Source organism: Platalea leucorodia (assembly GCF_965183815.1).
Source record: "Platalea leucorodia genome assembly, chromosome: 9".
Taxonomy (NCBI): domain Eukaryota; kingdom Metazoa; phylum Chordata; class Aves; order Pelecaniformes; family Threskiornithidae; genus Platalea; species Platalea leucorodia.
The window spans coordinates 3,875,627-3,900,339 of NC_138831.1; the positions used below are offsets into that span (position 1 = coordinate 3,875,627).

A 24,713-nucleotide genomic window follows, 5' to 3' on the forward strand; every position below is an offset into this window, starting at 1 on the left:
AACCCATTGCTCCATTCTTGCTCTATCTAAGGTAACAGTGATAATAATAACGAACAGCAGAGAGAGCACAGAAGGGGAAAAAACCCTCAAGTGACAATTTGCCTTGGACATTTATTCCTCATGGGACTTGGCACACTGCCATCAGTGTTGAGCGTTTCAACAGAAAAAGGTATTTTGAATATTTATTACATTCTCTGACCTTTCTGGAGCTGATGGGTGCCAAGTTCAATACAAAAACCCACCAACCTTCAGACAGCGACACAAACCCTTGAGCTTGCAACATTAATTCCTGTAAGAATACTAAGGGTAACCGATGTTTCTCATCAGGAAAAAGGGGGCTGAGAAGGAGGGAGAACAATTAGCCAAAGCTGGGAACCAAACAAGCAGCTTTGGTCGGACTGTGAACAAAGTAGAGTGACTCCTTCTGGCCCCTGCATGTTATGTCAAACCTTAGTAGCGGCAGGTACCGGTTTCCTACGTGCTGATACTGAAATAAGAGGCTGCAAAACTTAGATTTGTTTTTCTCTGTGGGGAGTGTAGAAACACCCAGTCTACAACTCTTTCATCGCCAACATTCGAATAAATGTAGTATATATTTTTTCAAGCTTACTGGGCAGTGAACACCACAGATACATGTGATCAAAAGGAATTAAGCCAGGTAATTCCGTTGTTTCCCACCAGGCCCATTTTCATCACTGGTGGCATTACAGCTTTTATACGTGATTATTTTTAGCATTAGTACATAGCAGTAGGGCTGGTCTGTGGCAGGCGTGGGAGGGAGCACTGGACTTTATTACCTGCTTTGTTACAAACTTCCTATTGAACCTTACTAAATCGCTGTCTCTGTTCTTTCCTCACCTATTGAAAATAATCCCTGTCACTCAGAAGCTTGCAGAGTTCGATTTAGTAACGTTAGTGAAGTTCTTAGATATTAAACCAGGGCAACCCCTTATGACTGTTTACAGAAAATTGCTGCTGCAATTGGCAAACGCTGGCTGGCTCTGCAGGGAGATGACCAGGTTCTTGGGACCTCAGGACGCAGCCTGCCATTCCCCAGCCAAAACCCCACCAAAGCAGGGGAATAACCAGGCAGGATTCCTCCTGCTCCATGCCCGTCAGCCTCTTTCCACCGCTAGGCCAGGACATCCCCCTCCACCTTTCAGTCCCGACTATTACTATGATTCTTGAGAAGAGAATAATTCATCTAATCAGAGATGTGTGTAACGATAAGCAGTACCAGATGCTTCGGCATCCCCTTCCTTTAACCGTGTCACGTGAAAGAAAAGGGAGTTTCTTTCTGCTGTCTTGGCTAACGTGTTCTCAAGCCATAATCCATTTTATTATAGCAGCTCCACCTGTATCCCTGTTCTCCTCCTTGTGCATAAGAGATGCAAGCAGCAGGTGAAGGCAGATGGGGGAAAGCTGCCCTCCCCCGTAAAAGGCAGCTTCCCCCCAAGACTTTGCCTTAACTATAGGGCAACGAGGGGGGGAAAAGCCGGGTATTTGTTCCACTCCGGGACACAGGGCGATCGCGGCCGCCTCGGGGCCGGACGGTCCGTGAGGTGAGACAGGAGGCGCGGGAAAGGCCAAGGACCCCTGCGCCAGCTCCCGCCTGTCCCTTCCAGTTGCTCCCCGCCGGAACTACTTGCCCTCCCCAGGCTCTGAAGGCGCCGCGGGATGAGCGGGCGCTGTGGGCGGCCACAGGAGGCCCCGGCCCCGGCCCCGGCCCCGGCCCCGGCCGGCGCCGCCCTCCCGCCGCCCAGTCAGCGCGGCGCCCCCTGCGCATGCGCCCTCTCCTCTCCCGCCTCTGGGGTTATTCCACACCTCCTCTCAGAGGGAAGGGGTGGCTTAAAAAAAATGCACGTTTATCCCTCTATACATCCCCTTTAGGTAAATAGTTACGCTTTCACCCGTGATGTAAACCCTGTTTTTATTCTTTTACAATAAGTCATAGCGCGTGTGGCTGAAAGAAGGGGCAGGAAGCGCTCTTTGGTATTTTGCCCCCCCCTTTCCCTGCGGATAGGTCGGCCCGACTCGTCACCCTTCTCGCTCCGGAAGGGGCGGGGTGAGGCTGAGGGTCAGTGCGGGCGTTGGGCGCGCGCTGCTGTCGTTGAGCGAGGAGGGCGCGCGCTGGGTGGTTGTAGCCAGCCGGTCGCTCGCCGCCTCAGCCGCCGGCCCCGCCATGCCGCCGCCGGGCCAGACCAAGCTCCCGGACTGGGACGGGCTGAAGCTCCGTGTGCGGACCCTCATCGCCTCGCACCGCGTCATGATCTTCAGCAAGAGCTATTGCCCCTATTGCAATAAGGTGAGGCGGCGGCGGGAGTTACCTCGGCGCGCTCCCCCGCGGGCCCTCTCCTCACCCTCTCGGAGCCGCCTCCCTCCTCTCGCCGTCCCGGCGAGGGCTGGGCGGAAGGGCTCTCTCCGTGAGGAGGAGGCAGGCCTGGCGCGGCCCCCGTGCGAGGCGAGAGACATCTGCCCTGAGGGCGGCCGCTCGCAGGGCTGGCGGCCCGCCCCGGCCGGAGGGAAGCGCGCAAGCGGAAAAGGGTTGGAAAGCAGACACTGTGGGGATGCCGCTTCTTGTGACGGCACCCTTGGATTTAAACAGTCCAGTTAAGTTAAGCACCAGGTTCCACCCTTTGGAAACCCCCTTATCAGGCTTGAAATGAGGCAGAGATCCTAACTGGCATCCTTAGTAGTTCTTTCCCTTTGCCACGTGAGTGAAGGCGTAGGTGAATGTGTGAGAAGTTGTGCTCGGTGTGCCTGCTCCTCAGCTAAACGGCTTTTGTATCTGTTACTTGAAGGTCAGGGTGCTGGTGGTGTTGCTCTCTTACTGAAAGTTCGAGCACCGTGTTGGTATTCAACTTGGACAAAGTTGCATTCCCGGGGAAGGATAAGTTAAGTTTTTCGCTGGTTTTGAAATTTGAGGGAGAAGGTTGACTATATAGCAAGAGTGTAAGTTCTAAATGCTAGCTGTAATGTGTGTTTAAATAAAACAATGAAAAATTATTAATTGTGATGCTTAGAGAAAAATATCTATCTGGCTCTGGTTTTGCATCAATATCACAGGGTAGCTGTAACTAGTGAGCCAGAGCCATTAAAGAAAAACAGGCTCTTCATTAGAGTTTTATGATACCAAGACACTATAGTCATAGCCCACACAGAATCTGGGTGTTTGTGTGCATTGTGATTCTTGGATGTTTACAAAGAGCATGTTATGAAATGTTAGTTAAACCTCATAATACCACATTTGGTGTGGCCACGGTGGAAAAAACATAAATGGAACTGTGGGATCAAGTCCTGGTGTTCCTCAAAGGAATTGACAACCAGGAGAACACTCAGAAGCTGCCCTCCTGTGTGTAGGTTAGGTTTGGTTCCAGTGGCTCTTGTGAGGGAGGAGGTATTATGACCCTGTTGTAGAAAACTTAAATGAATATATCCTATCTCACTTGTAACTTAATTGAGGTTTTGGGAAAGGAAGCTTCTGTGTATGAGAGGATAAGCAAAACCAGTGCTTTCTCTCCAAGAATGTTTTGGCAGAAAGATAGTATAGCATAATAGGTAGCTCAGATCCTTCTAAAATTTGCTTACGTATCAACTTATTCAATGGAAGTTTTAGCAAGTGAAGTAATGGTAGGGTTGGAGTCTTGCTCAAGTCTAGTCCTGTTGGCAAAAATGTTCTCTTCTGTTGAGGAGAAATCTTTTTGTTGAGGACTTCTGTCCATTGAGAAATACTTAGTTGTGCCTCTATTGCTCTGTGTGCTTTTAGTGATTGTGATTGCTCAAGTGTTGATACGCATGGTACTCAGTCCAGTGTTTTTGAGATCGTACAACAGCACAGTAACTTTTTAAACCTTGCAACCTTTTCCTTCATCTGTTTCTGGTATTGCAGTGGGGCTAGACTAGCACAAGGAGCTTAAGGGAAAAATAGACTTGATTGTAGTCCAGTAATTAAATTCCAGATTAATGTTCTTTCCTGCATTTGTTCAGAGCTTCTCCATTAGGCATGTTTACTTGCTTCAGGGAAACAATGAGATGTGAGGAATATTGCCTTTATTGTCTTGGAAAGGGGAACAGTGAATGTCGTGAGTAGGAAGGCCCTCTCTCGTGGCCCCTTCTAGGAGGCAGAGCTGAAAGGCCCTGTATGAATCTTTGTGAAGGAACAGGTGATAAACTTGGAGAGGGGGGGAAGAGCTGATTGCTCTAGTAGGCGGATTTCCTTGCCTTACTTTCCTGTTTGAAACAGAAGGGAAAGGGTAGTATAATGAAGAAAACACGTGGAAGAGGTATATATTGCAGAGGAACAATTAGGAGAAGAAAGCTTATGAGAGAAGGAAGCCACTCATGAGACATCAAGTGATAAAACAAAGTAATATCTGCAACAGTATGAGTATTAACAACTCCTCCCACCGAGGACTTAGAAAATAGTGAAAGGAATGGGAGAACAGTGGGTAATGCAGCACTCTTGCTTGCTGATCTAGTTTGTAGAATTAATGAAGTGGATATAATTTAGAAGTGTAGTTACAGCTTGGGTACTTAGCCTGTAATCACATAGTTTTAAGTTCTTAAAGACAGACGGATATGAATAGTGTGCACTGTGTCTTTTACTGTGGATGGTTGTTAGCAATGTGCTTTGGTAGGATTAATTGAAAAACTGATGATGTTTAGCACTAGCGCAGAGAACACTCATGCTCTAAAAGGACCTAATTTGGGGAGTGGGAAGAATTCTTCCATTTCAAATGGATGTAACCATGCTGGAAGAAAATTAAGATTGTGCTTTCCTACGGAAAAGCACTGCAAATACAATCTCTAAATGAATTAAGTAGTTAATTCTGTTCAGTTTAGCTAGTAGCATGACTAGGCAATTGTGCAGTTCTTTTTCTGCAAACGTGATTTATTGCTCAAGTGCTGTAGCAAGGCAGTAGTGGAGAGAGAGTGGTATTAGAATGACTTCCTTGTCATAACTTGACTTGATTGTTCTTTAATTTCTTACCACCCTGAAAAGATTAATATTAAGATAGAAATGCATAAAAAAAACCCATAGTTTTTTAGCATGAAAAATTGCCAAGTCTGAACACTGTGATATGTTGAAATTATTTTAAGAGCAACAACTGTGGTTGCGTAGAAGTTGCCGGTTATTCTAGTTATATGTTATGCTATTGCCAATTACATTCTGTATCCCCAGGGGTTTCTGGTCAATTCAGCTGTAGCTGTTATAGAATGTTAGCTGATACATGAAACAGCAGATATAGGACATACCATTATTACTGAACTTTACTGTATGAAGCTTATTTCAAGCCTGCTGAGCTACCTTAGTGACAGAAAGCATCTCCAAGAAGAGTTTTCTAAAGTGTTAGACCAATTTCTCAGTTTCAGAGAAATTACCTGCTGTTTAGTAATATCTGGAAATGTTTCTAGTCTCTCTCTCTTTTTGTGAAAACTGGAAGGGTTTAGCAGGTAAACAACGCCATTGCATTGGTCGGAAGGGAAGTAAATGGTTGTATCTGTGACCATGCAGCCTAGTATCCTGTCCCAGACACTTGTTGGGGAAATGACATTTGTAGGATCGGGGTATAAGGAAGGAAATTTCCCAGTATACTGCTGAAGTTTCCAGCACTGTGAGGCTCAAGGTTTCTTGACCTGAATTTGTATTAGTTCTATTGAGTTAAAAGTTTTCAGTGGATCTTCCTTTCATTAGTTGGTCGAATAGCTCTTTTGATTTCCTTTTAATTTTGGCTTTTACGATGTCAGGTGGCAGTAAGTTCTCCAGTTTATGTATTGTATGGAGGTTTACTTCCTTTTCATTTCCAAATTGTTTTCTGGTAAATGCAGTTGTTGCTGTTTGCTCCGGTGAGTATTTCTCAGAAATCATTTCCTCTTCACCTTATCTAGATATTACTCATGATTAGTGTATGTTATCTGTCTACTCCTCCTAATCATTTTCTTTTCCAAACTGAAATAATCTATCATCTCTTGCCTCGATTGAAGATTTCGTAACTCTGATCATATACTTGTTACTTTTCTTCCTTTCTGTTTCACTAGCACAACACAAGCATGATCTATTCATAAGAATAAAGTGCAATGGCTACTTCTAATTAGGATGCTGACGTTTGTCTGATTTTTTTTTCTCTACTCTGTATCTTCAGTAGAGAATAAAGGTTGCCTAAATGCACTGTCTTAAATCCGTCCTTTCTTCAGTGTAATCCTTTCTTGTTCTACTGATGTTCTCTGTCCTGTCTTCACCCTGCTAGCTTCTGTTGCAATGTTTTAGCAAGTTTTAAAAAAAAAAAAAAAAACAAACCACTATTGAAAACTTGCCTGTTACTCTCCTGCTTTGCTGCAAACTAAACCAGCAGCCAAGTAGCTAATTTTGTGACTTCCCTCCAGATTCTTAGCTTACCACTTCATAGCAGCAATCCCTTTAAGCTTTGCTTTTTAGATCTTTCATGGCATTCAGCTAGGGCTTTGTAACTAACAGCCATTGCAGAGCGGGAGGTCTGGAACAGTTCCACTGCCGTTTCCCTTTCATTCAGTCCATAGTCATTCCAGTAAGCAAGCCTGAAGGTAATGGGGAGCTCAGGACAAAAGTTTTTAGGGCCACCTAGATGGTTATAGAGGATGGTAGCACAGGATGTGTGAAGAAGGAGCTCAGTTTGTTCAACCTTGAAAAGGCTAAGGAGAGATTTTAGTTGCTGTCCGCAGCTACCAAGTGGGAAGACAACCAGGCTCTTTTCAGAGTTGCAGAGTGAAATAACAAGGGCCAATAAGTACAAGTTGCAACAAGAGATACTCCAGTGAGAAAATGAAAATTCTTTACTGTGAGGGTAGACAAACACTGGAACAGCCCAAAGAGGTTATGGTCTCTGTCCTTGTAGATATTCAGAACTGGAGTGACAGTGCTTGAGCAATTTGATCAAACTTCACATCTGGCCTTGCTTTGAGCAGGGAGTTGGATCAGATGACCTCCAAAGGTCCCTCACAACATTAGTTCTACAATTACAGAATAATTTATGTAATCAATTATACAAGCAGAACTTATATTTTTATATTACGGTTGATACATGATGTGGTAAGAAACTTGCCCTGTATTTGGTACAGAATACAAAAGCTTTATGTTTGTGTGCATAAAGCTGAAACTGCAGTAAAAAGCACTGGAATACTCAGCATTTGGCATAGCAACAGCATGCATCACAGCAACATTAAAAACATTTTATTAATCGTGTGTTTGACATCTTTAAGCTTATTAGATGTGACTCAACATACTCTTAGTGAGCTGCTGTCAATAAATTTGAGGTTCATCAGAAAGCTGGTTGTAAAAGATTTCTTCTGAGTTGGCAGCAACTTAGTGTGCTTCATTGTTCAGACTCCATGCTGGCAAGTGGATCCATCACACAGACATTTAGTGCTTCTTGCTAGAGCTGTTTTCACATCAAGGCAGTTATGATTAAAAGCAAATATCTTACCTATTGCCTTACAGTATGTATTTGCACGAGTAGGTCTGCAAATTGTATTTCAAAGGAGTAAATACTGCCAGATGTAATACTGCCTCCTGGGCTGTGAGGTATGTCATTGTCCAACTGGAAGGACAGTTCACAATTTGAATACTGTCAGTTTTACAAATAGGTGTTACCATAAAAAAAAAAATCTCAGTTCTAAGACGGTACCTGATTTGAATTTGGTAATGGTACACTCTGTCCATCCAGAACTGATGTTAGAAGAACACCCAGAACTCTGTCCAGGCTGGGGAGAATCTCCACTAAGTTGTCATTTAGGATGGTTTTTTTTTTTTCTTTTAAGACTAGGCTCATATATAGAGCTCTCTTTTTCCCCCCACCCCCCCAACTTTTAAATTTATTGCTGACTTCTGGATGCATTAACCATGTTTCTAGGACATGTTCCAATGACACTGTATCTGAGTTTATTCATGGCAATGCAGGAGAAAAGCAGCCTTCTAATGACCAAGCATCTTTAGAATGCTTCTCCTGCTTAATGGAGAAGAATAGCAATTTAAAAGGTTAAAAAATGTAACTGTTACATTCTGGTATTAACTCTCTTAATATTTCACAAGCAAGATATGACTGATTTAGTAAAACAATGACAAACAAGTTAGAACTGCTCCTGCCTGATCCTTGGAGGCTGAGGCAGATGTTGTTAAATAGCAAACCAAAAATCAGAGCTGGAAAAAAATTCAAGAGATCATCTAGTCTTGTCCCCTGGCTCAGGGTAGGGGAAGCAGTAGTTCAGATACTTTAGAAATGTACTTTGAAGCCACTCGCTGATGAAGATTGTTATCTACCTAGGCAATATGTTCCAGTGTCTCGCTATTAGGAAAAGCTTTTCCTAAAGTCTAATCTCAATCTCTTGATGCAGTTCAAGACCATTAGTTCTTACTCCATCCACCACCACTTCTGTTCTTCCTTGAGGTAGTCAATTATTTATTTAAACACAGTTATTTCTTTTCCTGTCTTTTCTTTATGTTAAACCCAACACATTGATTCCTTAGAGTAATTGTTCTCTGCTTGTTCTATAACTTTTCTGAAGTACAGCAACCAAAAGCGAAGGCAGGGCTGGTAGGCATGAGCTGTCCTAGTGCTGAGTACACTTGGAGGGTGTTACCTGCAGCTTTTTATAATGTATCTTTTTTTGCATTTACTTGACAATGTTTTGCATGTTGTCCTCTACTCCCTTTTTTCTTTCTTTCTTTAGTACTATCAAGGAATCTGGCTGCTACTTCATCTCTTGATGTTTTTCCATATGGCAGTTATTCTCGTGGCTTTTGGTATCTGTCAGGGATGGAGAAGTCTGCAGCTAAGCAAATTGTATATAGAAACTTTTTCTTAAAGTAATGAAACTTGTATTGGAAGATTGCTGCGATGTGGGATGCTTAATCTGCATGCTGTTAAATAGCCTAGCTTTAAGTGAGGAACATGCAAAACATAGAAGTAGTGCCAAACTTTACCAAAGGCATGTAGAGTTAGGCCCTCGAAGCATAATAAATGAGCCTTTAAAGTTACCTGTGTATGTGCAACAATCAAGTTTTACCCTGAGCTGTGTATCAGATCTTGTGAAAGCTTTGCACTGGTATTGTTTCTGTTGTAGGTGAAAGAACTCTTCCGCTCTATGCGTGTGGAGTACTATGCTTTGGAGCTTGATGTAACTGGTAAGTAGAAGAAAAAATCTATCGCATGCTGCTTATTGTAACTAAAAACAGGTGACTGTGCGTGACTCCCTAAGCTGTCTTGAACTAATTGGAGGATATATAAAACCATTAAAATAAATCTTAATATATTCAGAGATAAAATCAATTAGGCTTTAATGGAGATTTTAATACAGGATGTGTTTTTAATATAACTGAAGGCTTTGACTCTTTCTGTACAAATCATCAACTGATAGAGGATGTGAGATCTGATTTCCCTCTGAGGAGCTCTGCCTTTCGGGAAAAAGCCTGTGGTATTTTTTCCTACCTCAGGTTGTTTTGTGGCTTTAGATGAATTGTTAATGTTTGACTTGGTATATGGGTGACCTTCCTAGGGGAAGTTGCTGAGTCATTGGAAAGAAGGGTAAATTCCAGTACCTTGGCTGTTGCTGGTTTGAGGGGTTTTTTAAAGCCAAAGCTGCTTTAGTTTTTAGTACATGTATAGTGCCTTCTGCATATATGTCCATAATGCATGTAGTTTTTAATGTAGTTTTAAGAACAAGTAGTTTCTAACATAGTTCTTAGTAAACTCTTAATTGCATTGTTGGTAAGCTGTTGAATGTGTATTATCATCGATTTTTTTCTGTACAAAACTTAGTTTCCAATGCTTTCTTAAAGTTCTAATGCTTTTTTGAAGTGTTTGTGCTTAAACAGCGTTTGGGAAAAATGTACGTATTTATTGATCCATAGCATCTCTTCGTACTTATTTTTACTTTTTATTAAAGTTGTGATGCTGTGAACTAATTATAGCCCAAGATATGCAAAGTACAATGCACAGTCACTTTTTTCTGGAATTACTCCTAATTAATAATGTATTTCCCTTGCAATTGCTCTGATTACTGATACTAAATAGATATGGTCTTAGAGTAAAAAGATTTCAGTCAAAGTGATTACTGTAAATTCTCATTCCTACATTTACTGCTGGACAAACTGCTGAGAGATCCAACTTGAGCCTGTGTGTAGGTGCTGATGATTCAGATGACAGGTCAGGTCAGGCAATGATGATCTTAAAACTGGAAGGTTTAAGACAGTGTGGTGGGTAGAAAAAGTATGAAGGTAGCTTTAGGATAAGTAGAAGAGCAGGTTCATTCTTCCCGTCCCCATATGCTCATAATACAAAGCTGCTAGGTAAAACTATGTGCACTTACACAGAACGTACTCTAAAACCAGACAATTCTCATGAAAGAAAAGCTGTCTGTATGATCTCCTGTGATATCTGGAAAAGAATTTTTCTGTAGTACCAAGCGTGACACTGTCAGGAAGAGACTGGTAAGAATCCAGGAAATACAAGGACTAAATTCTATTACTTCAACTTTACTCCATTCAGTAGAATTATGGCTTGAAGCACCAATTTATCCCTGGTGTTTAAGCATGCTCTTTTGAGAAGCAGTTTCTGAAGACTTGCTTATGTTCAGGAAGTCTACAAATGTGATGCTTATAATAGAATTGTTTTCTTGGCAGGCCTACAGTACATTGCAGTCCAAACCTTTAATACTTCAGGTTGTTTTAAAAGCTTCCTTATTGAAAATTGTTCTATATGTACCTGTTTCTTTTATTCTTAGCTGATGGACCCAGTATTCAGCAAGTGTTAGCAGAGCTAACTAATCAGAGGACAGTGCCTAATGTATTTGTGAATGGAACTCACATAGGTGGCTGTGATTCAACTTACCAGGTAACTTTTCTTTAAAAATCAGCTGGAAGTAGACAAGACTACTGAGTGAATTTGCTGTTTGATCATAATTAAATTTTGTGTGACGTTAGACTGGGTGATCTAGGTCAGAGAAAGCAATGTCATTCAGCTTTTGTTTACTCAGAAATGTGTGTGGTAATTTGATTTTTTTTTTTTCTCCCCCCGCCCCCCCCCCTTCCCCAGGCTTATCATGATGGATCACTGCAGAAACTTCTTGGGGATAGCAAAGATATAGAACCCTATGATTATGACCTTATTGTTATTGGTGGTGGCTCCGGTGGACTTGCATGTTCCAAGGTATGACGTGAAAATTGCATTAAAGAGCAGGCTGTATATGAAACTTCTTCCAAAGTTAGTCTCTCTATTAATCACAATAGTACAAAACAGTCTATATTTTGATGATTATTACCATTCAACTTGTTAATTAATGAATCAGTAGTGGTCTAGTAATGTGCTCACTCAGGAGATTGTTGTCTCTGTGGACTAGTATTCTGGCCAGTGCCTATTCAGGTCTCTATCCTAATAATAGGTTTTAGGTTCCTGGCTGAGGGTGGAACAAAAAGTTTTTTAAGTATCTCCTCTTCACGTGTAGTACACAGGCACTTTAACACTTCCAAACAGTAATCTGGAAAACTTAAAGGCTACTCTTGAAGTAGTTCTGACTGTTCAGGATTCAGGACCACGAGTCATCTAAAATGAAGTGCTTTCAGCTGTTCTCTTAAGGAACCAATTCACTGTTTAGTTCTCTTTCTAGCTGCTTTTTCAGAAATGGTAATAGAGATTGTGTACCTCTTACACAATTAGCTGTTGTTCAGAGTGCCTCAGGACCCAAGGTATGGATTCAGTTTTCTGCCTGAGGGATTTGAACACACACTTCCCGCCTCTCAGCCAGGTATCCTAACTGCCAGTTTATGGTTTGGGCATGGTGATGTTATTTTTGACAGCCTTGGTGATTGTTGTACAACAGTACAGTTAAGCATGTAACTTTCACCAGATAAACATAAGGCAGGCAGGAGAAGGTGACAGTTGAATTCTTCAGTTAGCCAGTTGGACATTTTTAGCATGCTCCAGATCCTTCCTCAGAGTGCTTTCTGGGACATCAGTTATAAACTTGCTGATAATTACCAAACTGTTCAGAGTGGGAAAGGTCAGGTATTTACAGAACACAAGATAGCTGGGTAACTCTAAACCTTGTTTGAGCCAGGACTGCAGTAACTGTGCAGAAATTCTTAAACAGATTTGAGGCACCTAAAGGTTTGATCCAAGCCCTTGAAAGATCAAACAATGGGTAGCTTCAATCAAGTGCCTGGTAATTCCTTGGATAGAGTATCATAGGACTATTCAGGTTGGAATGGACATTAGGAAGATGTCTAGTCTAAGCTCCTGCACCAAGAAGGGTCAACCGTGAGGTCAAACAAGATTATGCAGGACGTCATCCATTTGGGTCTTGAAAATAGCCAGGGGTGGAGATGGCACAGCCTTTCTGGGAAGCTGTGTTTCACTGTTTGAGTGTCCTCACAGTGTGAAAGTTCCTTATATCCGGTCTGAAACACTCTCGTTTCAACTTACGGCCATTGTCTTTTGTCCCTCCACTACTCGCCAGTGTGAAGAGCCTGACACAGTCATGACCTCCTCATAGGTGTTGGAAAGTTGCTGCTGGGTCCCCTCCGAATCCATCTTTTCTCCAGGCTAAATGTGTCAAGTTCCCTCACCCTTCTCATAGGGCATGTGCTCCAGCCCCCGAGCGTCTTGGTGGTCCTCCATTGAACTGTCTGCAGTTTATTAACATCACTTTTTTTATTCATTCATGAACATGCCAAGTCAGTCCTGAGAGAAAAGGAGAGCTAACGGCATAAATAGTTCTTTGGGTGAGGTGGTAGAGGATCATAGGCTGATAAGCCCATCTCATACCCTCTTCAGATCATGGCTTTTGACAGTGTAGGATGATATGGATGCAGCATTGAACATATGCATCCACTCAAAGTTTGGAAGAAAGTAACAGTTTTTGAGGGATTTGAATTTTTGTCTGGTGAAGGAGGTAGAAGAGCCATATATGATAGTGAGACTAACTACCAAAAGAGCCTTCTATTAGTGCTAAGTATATCGTGACCGTAAATGAGTGAACAGGCTTTCTTGGTCAGGCAAAAGTTCAGTAATTCTGACTTGTCTCTCTGTCTTTTATAGGAAGCTGCTACCTTGGGAAAGAAAGTAATGGTATTAGATTATGTTGTTCCAACGCCTCTCGGAACCTCCTGGGGTAAGGTTCTGTTAACTTGGATTTTATGATGTTTGAGTGCCAGTGATATGTACTGCATTGTTAGATATTATGGATTTGTATTCTTAGAAATTGTGGCTGAATTCCTGTAATTCTGGAACACAGATAACAAAGGAGTTGTCTTCCTGGCACGCCTGCTTTTCTGGACAGTTATTTCCGTTTTGTGCATTGCTAACTCAGTTCTTTGTCAAACGTTGTTCTAGTTCTGTTCACTTTCAAATTGTGTCCGGATGGGGGGTGTGTGCATGTTCATTCTCATGTTTGCGGGGGTTTTTTTGCCTTTTAGTTCATCTGATTCTATTTCTTGGACAATTGATCTAGGCTGCCTCTAGAACAGTGTGACTGTATGGCTATGCATGCCTCACCTTTCCTTAATTAAAGACAGCTGCTGTCTGACCTTATTAATGCTATTGGCAATTGAGAATGAGTAAGGAACTTCATTGGTCTAGTTTTACTGAGTCGAGGTATGAATGTGCTTTCATAGCTAAGATTTCAAACAAATACATATTTCAAATTCCATATAACAGGTGATACTAAACTCTAGGAACTTTGGGCTTTTTGCCTTGCTTACTTGCAAGTAGTAAGTCAGATTGTAGTATCTGACTACAATCTGAAGCACTCTGGAGTAGGTATCCTGGGTCTGTGTTTAAGACAACACACTGTACCCTTCTTGGTTCAATGAGTCAAGCAACCTCTTCAACTGAATGCAAGCTTGTAAGCTTAGTGTGTTCATTGTATTTTAAAATGTCTCTTACAACAGAAATTTCATGTTACTTGTGTGGCTATAGCAAGCATCACCAACTGATATATGGGTGATTATAGAAAACACATGATAGCAAAAGGATAAATATCCTGTTCACGCAGGTAATAACATGATTCTTTCCATCTTAGGACTTGGTGGCACATGTGTAAATGTAGGCTGCATTCCTAAGAAGCTAATGCATCAAGCAGCACTTCTGGGTCAGGCACTCCAAGATTCCAGGAAATACGGGTGGCAGTATGAAGAACAAGGTTAGTAAGAACACAGAGGACAGACCGAGACAGTGTACAGATGAAACTCTGAGCTTAAGATTATTCTTGTACTTTGGACTTAGTAAACTAGAGGCAGAGTTCAGTAGTTTTCTTAAGTGAATCAAAGGCATCCTACTTCTTGAGTCATAAAAACCTTTAGGATTGAAAGCTAATTGTGTTTTGTTCCCTATATTATCTGAATTAAATGAAAGAAGTTCTAGAATGAGCTTACTTCAGATAGTAATGAGTCAGGTAAATATTGGCATAATAGAACAAGACTTTAATACGTATCCTCATTACTGATGGTAATGATGTTTTCTTAGCATGATGTACAATGAATAAAACTTAAGTTTTCTTTTAAGGGTTCATTACACTTTGATTTCTTTAAATGTGAAATTCATGTCTTGTTTCAGTTAAACACAACTGGGAGGTCATGGTAGAAGCAATTCAAAACTACATTGGTTCTTTAAACTGGGGGTATCGAGTGTCCTTAAGAGAGAAGTCTGTGACATACCTCAATTCTTACGGAGAATTCATTGAACCACACAAAATTAAGGTATGCGCTGTGTTTAAAACATTCAGTTGGGAGGGAAAACTCATGTCCTAAAATTGCCTTTTAAAATTCAGCAAGGAAAAGGCTTCATCTTGATGTTGCCAACATAAGTCAACTGAAGTTAAAAACTCATTTGTGAAATAAGTTATTGATTCAAATTAATATTGTACTTTAGTACAGGCCACAGCGTTTGCAAACCTAGCAACTGTTAGGTAAGAGTGCTGTGGATATCTGTATGCTTCTGTCTTGCATGAACAGAGTAAGGTGGTCTCAGTTGCTAACTTCATGACTGAGGTCAGCAGCTGGGGGGGAAGAAAAGCTTTAGCTGTACAATTTTGCCACTTGGAAAATCTTCATACTAAAGTATAAAAACTATTGAAATTAAATTCAGATTAAGCACTTGCGTAACAGCGCTGCTAGAACCTTATGCTGTATCAGCATAAGAATTAAATTGTCAGTTTTGCAAGACAAAACATGTGCTGGCAATCTTGCTGTAAGTGATCATATTGTAGCAAGGTTAACTTAGAAGAACTGCATACTGAAGACAACTGTTTGGTTCGGTGGGTGTAACCGTCTGTTTTCAGTATGAATTTATGAAGGCTGAACTATGTGTTTCAAACCAAGAGTCTAGCACTGAAAAGACAGTAGTAGTATGCTCAGCTTACCTCATCTACCAACTGTTCTGGTGTCCAGGTATGCAGGTCATCTACTTAAGTGTCCTTAGTCTATAAATGAAGTAGAACAGAAAGACTTTCAGTAGGAGGTTGGAGTAGATGACCTCCTGAGATCCCTTCCAACCTGCATTACCTGATGACTCGATGGGGAAGATGTTTCCCCTTCATCTGTGTTGGAAAATAACTAAAGAGCAAGAATGAAGGTCAGATTTTGAGAGAGGTGCATTGGCAAGATGAAATTTCCCAAGACCAAGGGCCTCTAGAGGTCAAATTAGTTTGAATTCATTTAAGGTTGAGTCTCAGGCCCTCTGAAATCATGAAACTAGATACTTTTTTTTTAATTTCTACATTAGCCTAAGAACGAATTGATGTTATTCTGTCACTAACATTGTGTTGGCCTTTTATTGGAAGTGGGGGGCGGGGGGGGGGCTTAATTTGCTGTGGCTTTTTATAACTTGAAAGTAAAGTTGTTATGAACAATTCAGTGTAAATGAGTAGTTGAAATGGGCAGGATTCAAAGAGTAAATGATTTTAAGTGCAGTAACTAACGTGAGAAAAGCCTGATAGTTTGTGATTTAAACCTGTTATTCTTCAGTGACCTGCATGGCTTCTCTAAATGCATTAGTTCTTGTTTGAAACTGCTTGTTCTTGATTCTTAAACATATCCACAATATTTGAGGGGAGGATTACATAATTTTTTTATTTTATCTTGAAACCTGTTCCTATGATAAAGACTTTAACTGTGTCTCTATAAACAGGCAACTAATAGAAAAGGACAAGTAACCTATCACACAGCAGAGACTTTTGTCCTGGCAACAGGAGAAAGGCCTAGATATCTGGGTATCCCTGGAGATAAAGAATACTGTATTACAAGGTGAGATGAAGAGGCGTAATAGACTGAACTTTGTCCTCTCTAGTGTTTGCAAAGACAAACAAACTTGTGTTGAAAGAACCTTGTAACTTACACTTCTTTTCTTTTTAGCGATGACCTCTTCTCCCTGCCTTACTGCCCTGGCAAAACTCTAGTTGTGGGTGCTTCCTATGTGGCTCTAGAGTGTGCAGGATTTCTTGCTGGTCTAGGTCTAGATGTCACAGTGATGGTGCGTTCCATACTCCTTCGGGGCTTTGACCAAGAAATGGCAGAAAAAGTAGGTGCTCACATGGAAACACACGGCGTGAAGTTCATCAGGAAGTTTGTACCTATTCAGGCAAGTGCTTTCTTTAGGTTTCTTCCCTCCATGCAAAATTATTTTAAACAGCACACGTAGTATGCATGTGCTGTCTGGGAAAGCTTTGGCTCTGTACAGGAATAAATATTTTATGAGATTAAGCTTTTTTGTACTGCTGAATGACAGATTAGTAGGTCAAGGTTTGAAGTGACAATGTAAGTGAGCTCTGCTGCTTAAGGTCATTCTAAGCTTACAAATATTTATACAGGTTGAACAGCTGGAGGAAGGCATGCCTGGAAGGCTAAAAGTGACAGCGAAGTCTACTGAGGGACCAGAAATCTTTGAAGAAGAATATAACACCGTAAGTGTTTCTGGATTTGAAATAACCGAATATAGCAGCACATGAAAATGTATTAAAATACTTTAGAAGTTGCTCAGGAAAAAAGTAAAAGGAAATCTTGCTTGAAAAATTGTTCACATAAATTACTGGCAGAAAAAAATACATGAAAATTCAATATTCATCTTCAGTTGAGCCCTGTCAGCAGAATGGGTGAAACTTTATGTGCCTAGAATTTAGTTCATATGAACAGTGTTGTTGCTTCTATTTTTGTTCCGATATTAGTATTTGGCTGTGCATCTCTGAAAAGTTGCACATGGAGGAGCCTGAATTGTTGGTGGCTCTTTCAAAAAATTTTTGGAAAAGTCACTTCAATTGTATGCTTCACGTTGTTTTCAGAAAAAGACCAAAGGAAGTGCTATGCTGATTATGCTTTTCTTGCATAAAATTATTGCATTTAATTTTGGTTTTTTAGGTTTTGATAGCTGTTGGTCGTGATGCATGTACCAGAAGTATTGGTTTAGAGACAATTGGTGTCAAAATCAATGAGAAGTGAGTATTGCTCAACTCCCTTAAACCACTGAATGCAATGATTTACCTCTTTAACAATATCTAATGATACTGATGCTTTTTTTTTTTAAATCCTCACTCTTACACCTGGCAATTATGTGAACCTTTATAACTTTTTCTCTTCTGGATTTGAGTACAGTTGTCCATTAACTTCATTTCTTTAATATGTATTTCATAAAAGAACTATTCTGAATGAGTTAATACCTACTGGTTGGCCACTGTGCTTAAGGAATAGATTTAATATATTTGCTTAATTTACTTAGGAACTACAGTTTAATATTCTGTTAAATTAAACGTTTTATTCAGCTCATGTGGCAAGTTAATCTAGGGATTTAAAGAGGCAGCAAGCTACTTGCTTCCTACAGATTCAACTTTTCTTGTTTCTCCCTGGTGTCAGTGCAAAATTGGTGCAAAGGAAGAGTCAGGATTATGTCGCTCAGGAGAAAGAAAAATTAAGATCAGGTTGCAGCAGCTAACAACTTACTAAGCCAACTTACTTAAACATGTGAGTGATATTGCAGCTCTTTTTCCCCATAGGGGAAAATGTACATTGCAAGCTGTATAATGATAAAGTAAAAGACCATAAATCCAAAGATGTCTGAGTAACTTCATTGTCATCAGACACGCACTGTTGCTCAGGTCAAAACTGGCCCACTGAATACTGACTTCAGCCATGTGTCAGAGTTGGAGATAATTGATGCTCCGAAAAGTTTGCAGTTGAAGTAAAAAAGGCATAAGCAGATTTAATAACATGTGCTCAGTAGTCAGAATAACATCTTTGTAGCAGATCTTCTCTCCTCTGTTTTTTGCTGAGCTCTGAGGAGGGTTATGATACTGAACTCTAGTCTCTTTCCTGTTTGTTTTAAAGGAATGGGAAAGTACCTGTAAATGATGAAGAGCAAACCAATGTGCCTTATGTCTATGCTATTGGAGATATATTGGAGGGAAAGCTTGAACTTACTCCAGTTGCCATTCAAGCAGGAAAACTGCTAGCCCGCAGGCTTTATGGTGGTAGTTCCACAAAGGTAAAGCTCTAAGAATACAACTTCAACTTATTTCTGTGCTTTTTGCCTCAAAATTGCAATAACATGATTTGATATGTCCACTTGACTGTGGGCACTGCAAGTGTTTTGTAAAAAAAAAAAAAGTGCTAATACAACTTTTCCTGTTATGTACTGTATAGAACTTGCATAGTCTAAATATCAATTTTGTTTTTTATTTTTAGTGTGACTATATCAATGTACCAACGACAGTGTTTACTCCTTTAGAGTATGGCAGCTGTGGGTTAGCTGAAGAAAGAGCCGTAGAAGAATACGGAAAGCAAAACTTGGAGGTGAGAGCGCTCAAGACTTGTTTAACTTCTAGCTTGAGAATGTTTTTCTTGGGCCTTGCTGCTTTACACTCAAAGCATAGTGTTAGAACAAGATGAGAAGGTTAGCTAGATAGGTCTTTGATCGTGGAAGTATTGTCATCTGGCTAACAAGGTATTGGACTCCCAGAAATCCAGGACTGGACTTGACAATGTTGGAGTTGTGCGTAGCTATTTGCATGCTGCCGACAAGCATTTGACTTCAGGAGGCCAAACTCAGGTTGCAAAGCTGTAGGTGGTGTTTTGCTGTTGTCGTTAATTAAAGACTGACTGCTGTATAAGTATACCAGACTCCTGGGATGAACTGTCTATTTTCTGCTTATTCACTGTACTTGAATTGGGAATTAATTTCTTCCTGACCTTTTCTTATGGCTATAGAAGGTATAACTTCCCTGTTTTATGGTAATTTCCAGCTTCTGCACTTCTCTGAAGAGTTTCATTAAAGCTGTTTGCATGCCTTGTGTTTAGCTCCTTACATCTTTCAAATACACTTGGCATTATTTGGCTTGTACTGTTAACTGTTTTGCAGAATAGGTTTAAACTTATAGTAACTAAATATTAATTTTGTACTGCTAAAGCAGTTCTCTTTCTGAAAGTATGGTCTGAAAATGCTACGTCTTATAGCTGTTGCTGTTCTAATCAAGTGTTTAACTCAGGGGTGCATGGTTTGAGTCAAGTCTTCCTCTGCTGACTTTTGGAGGATGGACTGCTTGGGCTGGGGGGTGTGGAGGGACAACACGCCACAACAAAAATCACTGTCTTGTCTAGTATATGTTGGGAAAATCTAATGGGTTAAATGTCAAACCACCAATTTGTAAAGACATTAAAAATTAGAATCATGTCTGACTGAATTAATTCATCAAATTCTAATGCTCTTTTTCTTGTCATCCTCCCAGGTTTATCACAGTCTGTTCTGGCCACTTGAATGGACAGTACCAGGCAGAGATAACAATACTTGCTATGCAAAGATTATCTGCAGTAAACATGACAACGTAAGTAGCAAACTGGAATGGATATACTGAGTGTATTCTTGAAATTAGACCAGCCAAAAGACTAGTATCTTCTATTTGGCCTGCCTGAGGCCAGCTCTACCCATTCTGTTAACATAAGTATTTGTTTTAAGAGGTCAAATCAATTTGGAGGGAGCTGATTTGTTTGGGGTTTTTTGGTATAACAGCTGTTTGAGCAAGTGATAGCTTTATATGTTATGAAACTTCATCCTGAGTTCCAACTTAAGGATAGATTTGTGAAGAAATTCACCAAGGTTTTTCTTCCAAGTGAGTTTTGAGTAACTGTACTATCCGGTGTCTTGCTTTAGGTTTCTGGACCCTGTGTTTTTTGCCCTTTGCAAAGTGCAGAGTTTTGTCTGTTTAATAGAAACTTGGAAAATGTGGTTGGTCCTAGAAAACTGAGTGATGAGAAATGGGAATTTCTAGTGATCGGTGATTCTTGTTGCAAAAAATAAGCGTCAATGCTGTCTGGTATTTTTCCCCAAAACTCTCTGGAAGAACAGACAAACAAAGGAAGATTTTTGGTGTTCAAGATTACTTTGGAGAGAAGGAATGATATGATGAAATAGCATGGCTTTTAAGCTCAGAGGAAGTAAGCTTACTCTTCCATATTAGTCCACCTAACCCTTTCGCAAAGACTGCAGAAAGGCTCAAAGCTCTACTTTTGTTAGAGCCTCATTGGAAATAATCCAAACGAAAAGAACACAACGGAAGGAGGGACTCTGTTTAGCTTTCTATGAAAGGTTTTTTCCTAGGATGCTGGAGGAGAATGTAAGGTAAATAGTGCATTTAAATCACTCATAATATGAGGAATTTGTATCCTATCTTGCAAATCATGGCCAGACCTGGGCTAGGACATTTCTGAAAGTATGGGAAGATCCTGGGAAAATGTTTCAAAACATTTTTTTGTATCCCTCTTGATAAACCAATTAATGAAACAAATTGAAACAAACCACACCTATTTTAACTTGTTTTTATAGCCTACTGCCATCACTCTAGGTCTTGCTACAGAGGCAGCTTGCTCAAAATTCAAGCCTATAATGTTTTCATTTTCTTTCTTGTTAACTGCTTGGGAAGGAAGGGAACAGCCAGTGAAGCTCTTCAGTATCAGATTTTTAACAAACAATATAAACAGGTCCTCTATCTGACCTAATTTCAGTGTAGAAAAATAATTCTAAATCTGAACATACTAGACATAATGTATATCTATAAAATCATAAAAACAGCTGGCAAAACTAGAATCTGTTTAGTTTTAGGCAGTATCTTTGAATTAGTGCTGTGCAATGATTTTAAAACTAATTCATTTTAAAACTTGTTTCATTCTGCTGTAATGGACTGAAAAGAACTGCAGAACTACTTTCTTTGGAGTAGTTCATTTTTTGTTAAAGACTCTGCTACTGACCTGCTTGTGTAACATGCAATTTTTAGTGTAGCGGGCATTACATACCAGAGCTTTTGTTAAACTTTACCTAGTACTAACTCCTGTTTTGTTCTCACCTGTCTTAAAGAATCGTGTGATAGGATTTCATGTTCTTGGACCTAATGCTGGTGAAATTACCCAAGGTTTTGCTGCTGCAATAAAATGTGGTCTCACCAAAGAATTACTTGATGAAACAATTGGTATCCATCCGACTTGTGGAGAGGTAAGGGATGGGGAGGGCACAGCTTGATTTAAAACCTGTTTTTGGAGATGGTTACCTAGATGCAAGGAAAGAATACTACAATGTATTTTATGAGATTTATTTAGTATTTGCTTAACTTCTAACCATAAGAGATTGACATGTGATAGAAAATGTGTCAGTTGTGCACTGCAACTTGTTTTCCACTGTAACAGTTCAAAGGAATTTAGTATTGTTACTTTACAAGAGGAGACTGATAGCCATGTGGAGGATGATACAGAGCAACAGTAAATAAGCTGTTCTGTTGCTGTCTTGCAGGTGTTCACTACAATGGATATTACAAAATCTTCAGGACAAGACATCACTCAAAGGGGCTGCTGAGGTTAAACCTGCTGTTTTACATGTTTTCATGTTGTACACGCTTGGTTCTGTGGAAGCCCTAATACATCCAACTGCTTTGCAGCAAAATAAACATTTGCATCAATACCAGTGTATGTACTGCAGCTGGGAGTGGTGCCTTTGTGAGGCTTCCTCAGTAAGTAGCGTTGCAAATGGAAACAGTAATACAGCAGGGAAATCTTGAACTGTAAATCCTGACTTTGTTTGGTATCAGCACTACGGTGCTTTTTTGATGTTCTGGCTCGGAACCTTATTGTGAGGTGAGCTACGACTGATGGCTGCCATGCAAGGTTGGGAGATCCCTTCGTCTGGTCAGATGACTGAGCTCCTGAAGGAAATTCTTAAGTTGCACAAATTAAAGCTAATGCTTCTAGGCTTCAGTGTCTTGTACAAATGCCTGAGATAGAGGACAAATATATAATTGAATTATTCTTGCCAACAGTTTACAGTTGACTGATTTATCTTTCATGTATTTTGTTTTAGTTAATTGTATATTCCGTTGAGGCAAGATGGCACAAATAGGATGCAATGTTGAGCAGCGCAGTTCAAGCACTAGTCTCCCACTTCAACCAGTCTAAAATGTCGAAGTAATCTAAGACATTGTGGTTGCTCACGTTGTTTGACCTCAGGTGGCGTAATGTCTTCAAGGTAAAAATTTCAGATGTAGGCATCTTGTGTGTCAGGGTTGAAGAGCATAAGTGCAAGACCTTGTCAATTTGCTCTTGCTGTTTATGACTATAGTTAGTGCTAGTAGTCTCAAATCTGGTTTCAGCTCTGTAATGTAAAACATCACAGAACCTGGAACTGCAAGTCTGTACTCTTATGTGGAGTATTGAAGTCTTGGAGGAGCAGGGTCAGAGTAATCTGTCCCGCTGAAATAGTAGGTGCCTGCCCACGATGGTAATAAGTGTTGTATAGAATTTCTCTTTGAAGCATGTGTTGCAGCAGAGAACAATGACTTGGTGTGCTGTCACGCTTTGTGTAGTGTCATGTACAGTCAGTACTCTCAAGTTTTTTCTTCCACCCCTAGCATTCTGCTCTGGGGGGATTGTGCTTGAATTTGGCTCTTAGTTTTGTCCAAATAGATGTTTTGAAAGACTCTTCTGAACATTGTATGATAGTAAACAAACAGTTTTTAACTATTTAATCTATGATGTACCATGGAATTTGAAGTTCAATAAACAACACATACAACACTTTGTGGTGTCTGACCTCATGGTTTATGTTACTGCATACTTGAGATTTTATTGTGCTTCAATTATATTGTTTATCACATGCAATACTAAAACCTCTGTAGACTTGTGCATGCTGTAATCTTTCAAATGGAGAAACAAGTTTTCTTACCACATCTGGGGGCTTGCTCGAGAAGTCTAACGCGCTTCTATTTCATTATGCAGAATTCTCTCTGTTCAAACTGAGAGAAGAATTTTTTACCACTTCTGGATACTCCAGAAGATCTTAAATACACATGTTGTAGTGTTTAACTGCAACATAGCTGAAAGATGCTCAGCAGAATCTAGCTAGAGTGTTAGCAACAAATGTTGCTGGTGTTCAAATTTAATAATTCTTGGAGACCTGGAGGTTTTGCTGCAGGTGCCTAGCAGTACTGCAAAATATTTTCACTTGACAATGGGAACACTTACTGAGGTTCTGGTGTTGCTTTGCTGCAGAGTTCTGGGGAGTTACTTGTTCTGGTAGCTCATAGAAATATTCGATAGAGCCACCTGCTTGCTATCACTTCTGCAGTAGTGACCTCAGGAGTGGCACTGCCAAAACCTTGCCTGCCTGAAAGTTTGCCTCTTAACAGGTCAGGTGTCACAGTTTGATAGGCATAATAGTAGTGTAGAAGTGAAGTTAAAATGGATGAACCAGAGACTCCTCTGAGCTGTTTTAAAGTCAGGGCAGATGAGGGTGGACAGCTAGTAGCAGGTAAGGTTACAGACTTTGCACTATCTAAACAGCTGAAATGACACTTAGTAAACAATAAAGCATTCAGAAGGCTTTATATCATGAGGAACTGACTGGTAATGGCAAGGTTTACCTTGTGTAGCTGTGCTGTAGAGGAAGTGAAGAAGGAAACAAATCAAGTCAATGGTAACTTCCTGAATTTCCTATTAGTAAGCAGTAATTGAGTTCTATTTCAAATTCAGATTTGATTGGCAGGTTCAAGTTAATTGATCAATAATTACCACTTGCATATCTGTAACTGTGGTAATTGCAGGGGTTCCTTAAGTCAAACTTGCCCAGGCTGTCAGCTCTTTCTAAGTGATACTTTACAAGTATTGAGCACTCTATACAGTTAATCTTTTAAGCTGTAAACTCTCCAGTTAAAATACACAATAAGTAGGTAATAGCAAGAGCAATATTTTAAGTGAACATGTTGCTTGTGTTTCAGTAGGCTCACATGTAAAATAAAAGGTGCCATGATAACAAGATATAGTTAAAAGCCAAAATTTTAAGCTTGACAGTAGGTGTTAGAGAAAAAGGTAGAATCTGTGAAGTTAAAACCTGTAACAGCAACTAAGTACCCCTGAATGTAGAGTCTGACATTGTTTTTCCAATCTTTTTTGTTTGGTCTGTGACTGAGTTAAATAAGTAGAAAGGCTTCCTGCTTCAGTGTCTTCTAGAGTATCTTTTCTTAAGTATTCTACACCTGGGGTCTGGCTGTTTTATGTGACCCTAAATGCTCAAGTTGTCAGTTCTCCCAAGAACTGGGGCCATATTGTCCCTCATTCTCAAAGCCCTCTTTTGCCCAGCACCTTTCAAGCTGCTTGTATCTTAGTAATGCATTATTTATAAAACTGAAAATAAATTTTAAAAAATTACAGGTCTGGTATAGTGGCC

At 40.3% G+C, this 24,713-nt stretch overlaps 1 protein-coding gene across 2 annotated transcripts; it reads left to right on the forward strand.

Moving 5' to 3' along the window:
* The first annotated feature begins 2,083 nt into the window (after nucleotides 1-2,083).
* TXNRD3 (thioredoxin reductase 3) lies at nucleotides 2,084-23,065 on the forward strand. Of its 2 annotated transcripts, XM_082321204.1 has the most exons (16): nucleotides 2,084-2,305; nucleotides 9,097-9,157; nucleotides 10,756-10,865; nucleotides 11,067-11,180; nucleotides 13,068-13,140; nucleotides 14,050-14,169; nucleotides 14,583-14,725; nucleotides 16,155-16,270; nucleotides 16,379-16,604; nucleotides 16,834-16,926; nucleotides 17,378-17,454; nucleotides 18,341-18,497; nucleotides 18,698-18,805; nucleotides 19,738-19,833; nucleotides 21,360-21,494; nucleotides 21,789-23,065. In XM_082321204.1, the coding sequence occupies exons 1-16, from the start codon at nucleotides 2,183-2,185 to the stop codon at nucleotides 21,849-21,851; spliced, it is 1,815 nt and encodes a 604-aa protein (XP_082177330.1). In that variant the 5' UTR covers nucleotides 2,084-2,182; the 3' UTR covers nucleotides 21,852-23,065. The 2 variants fall into 2 exon arrangements, with proteins under 2 accessions (XP_082177330.1, XP_082177331.1); XM_082321205.1 differs by lacking the exons at nucleotides 9,097-9,157; nucleotides 10,756-10,865.
* Nucleotides 23,066-24,713: the final 1,648 nt, after the last annotated feature.

Coding starts and splice junctions, on each gene's coding strand:
- TXNRD3 (XM_082321204.1), top strand. CDS start 2,183: ATGCCGCCGCCGGGCCAGACCAAGCTCCCGGACTGGGACGGGCTGAAG. Junction 11,181..13,067: donor GTGGACTTGCATGTTCCAAG/GTATGACGTGAA, acceptor TGTCTTTTATAG/GAAGCTGCTACCTTGGGAAA. Junction 16,605..16,833: donor GGAAGTTTGTACCTATTCAG/GCAAGTGCTTTC, acceptor ATATTTATACAG/GTTGAACAGCTGGAGGAAGG.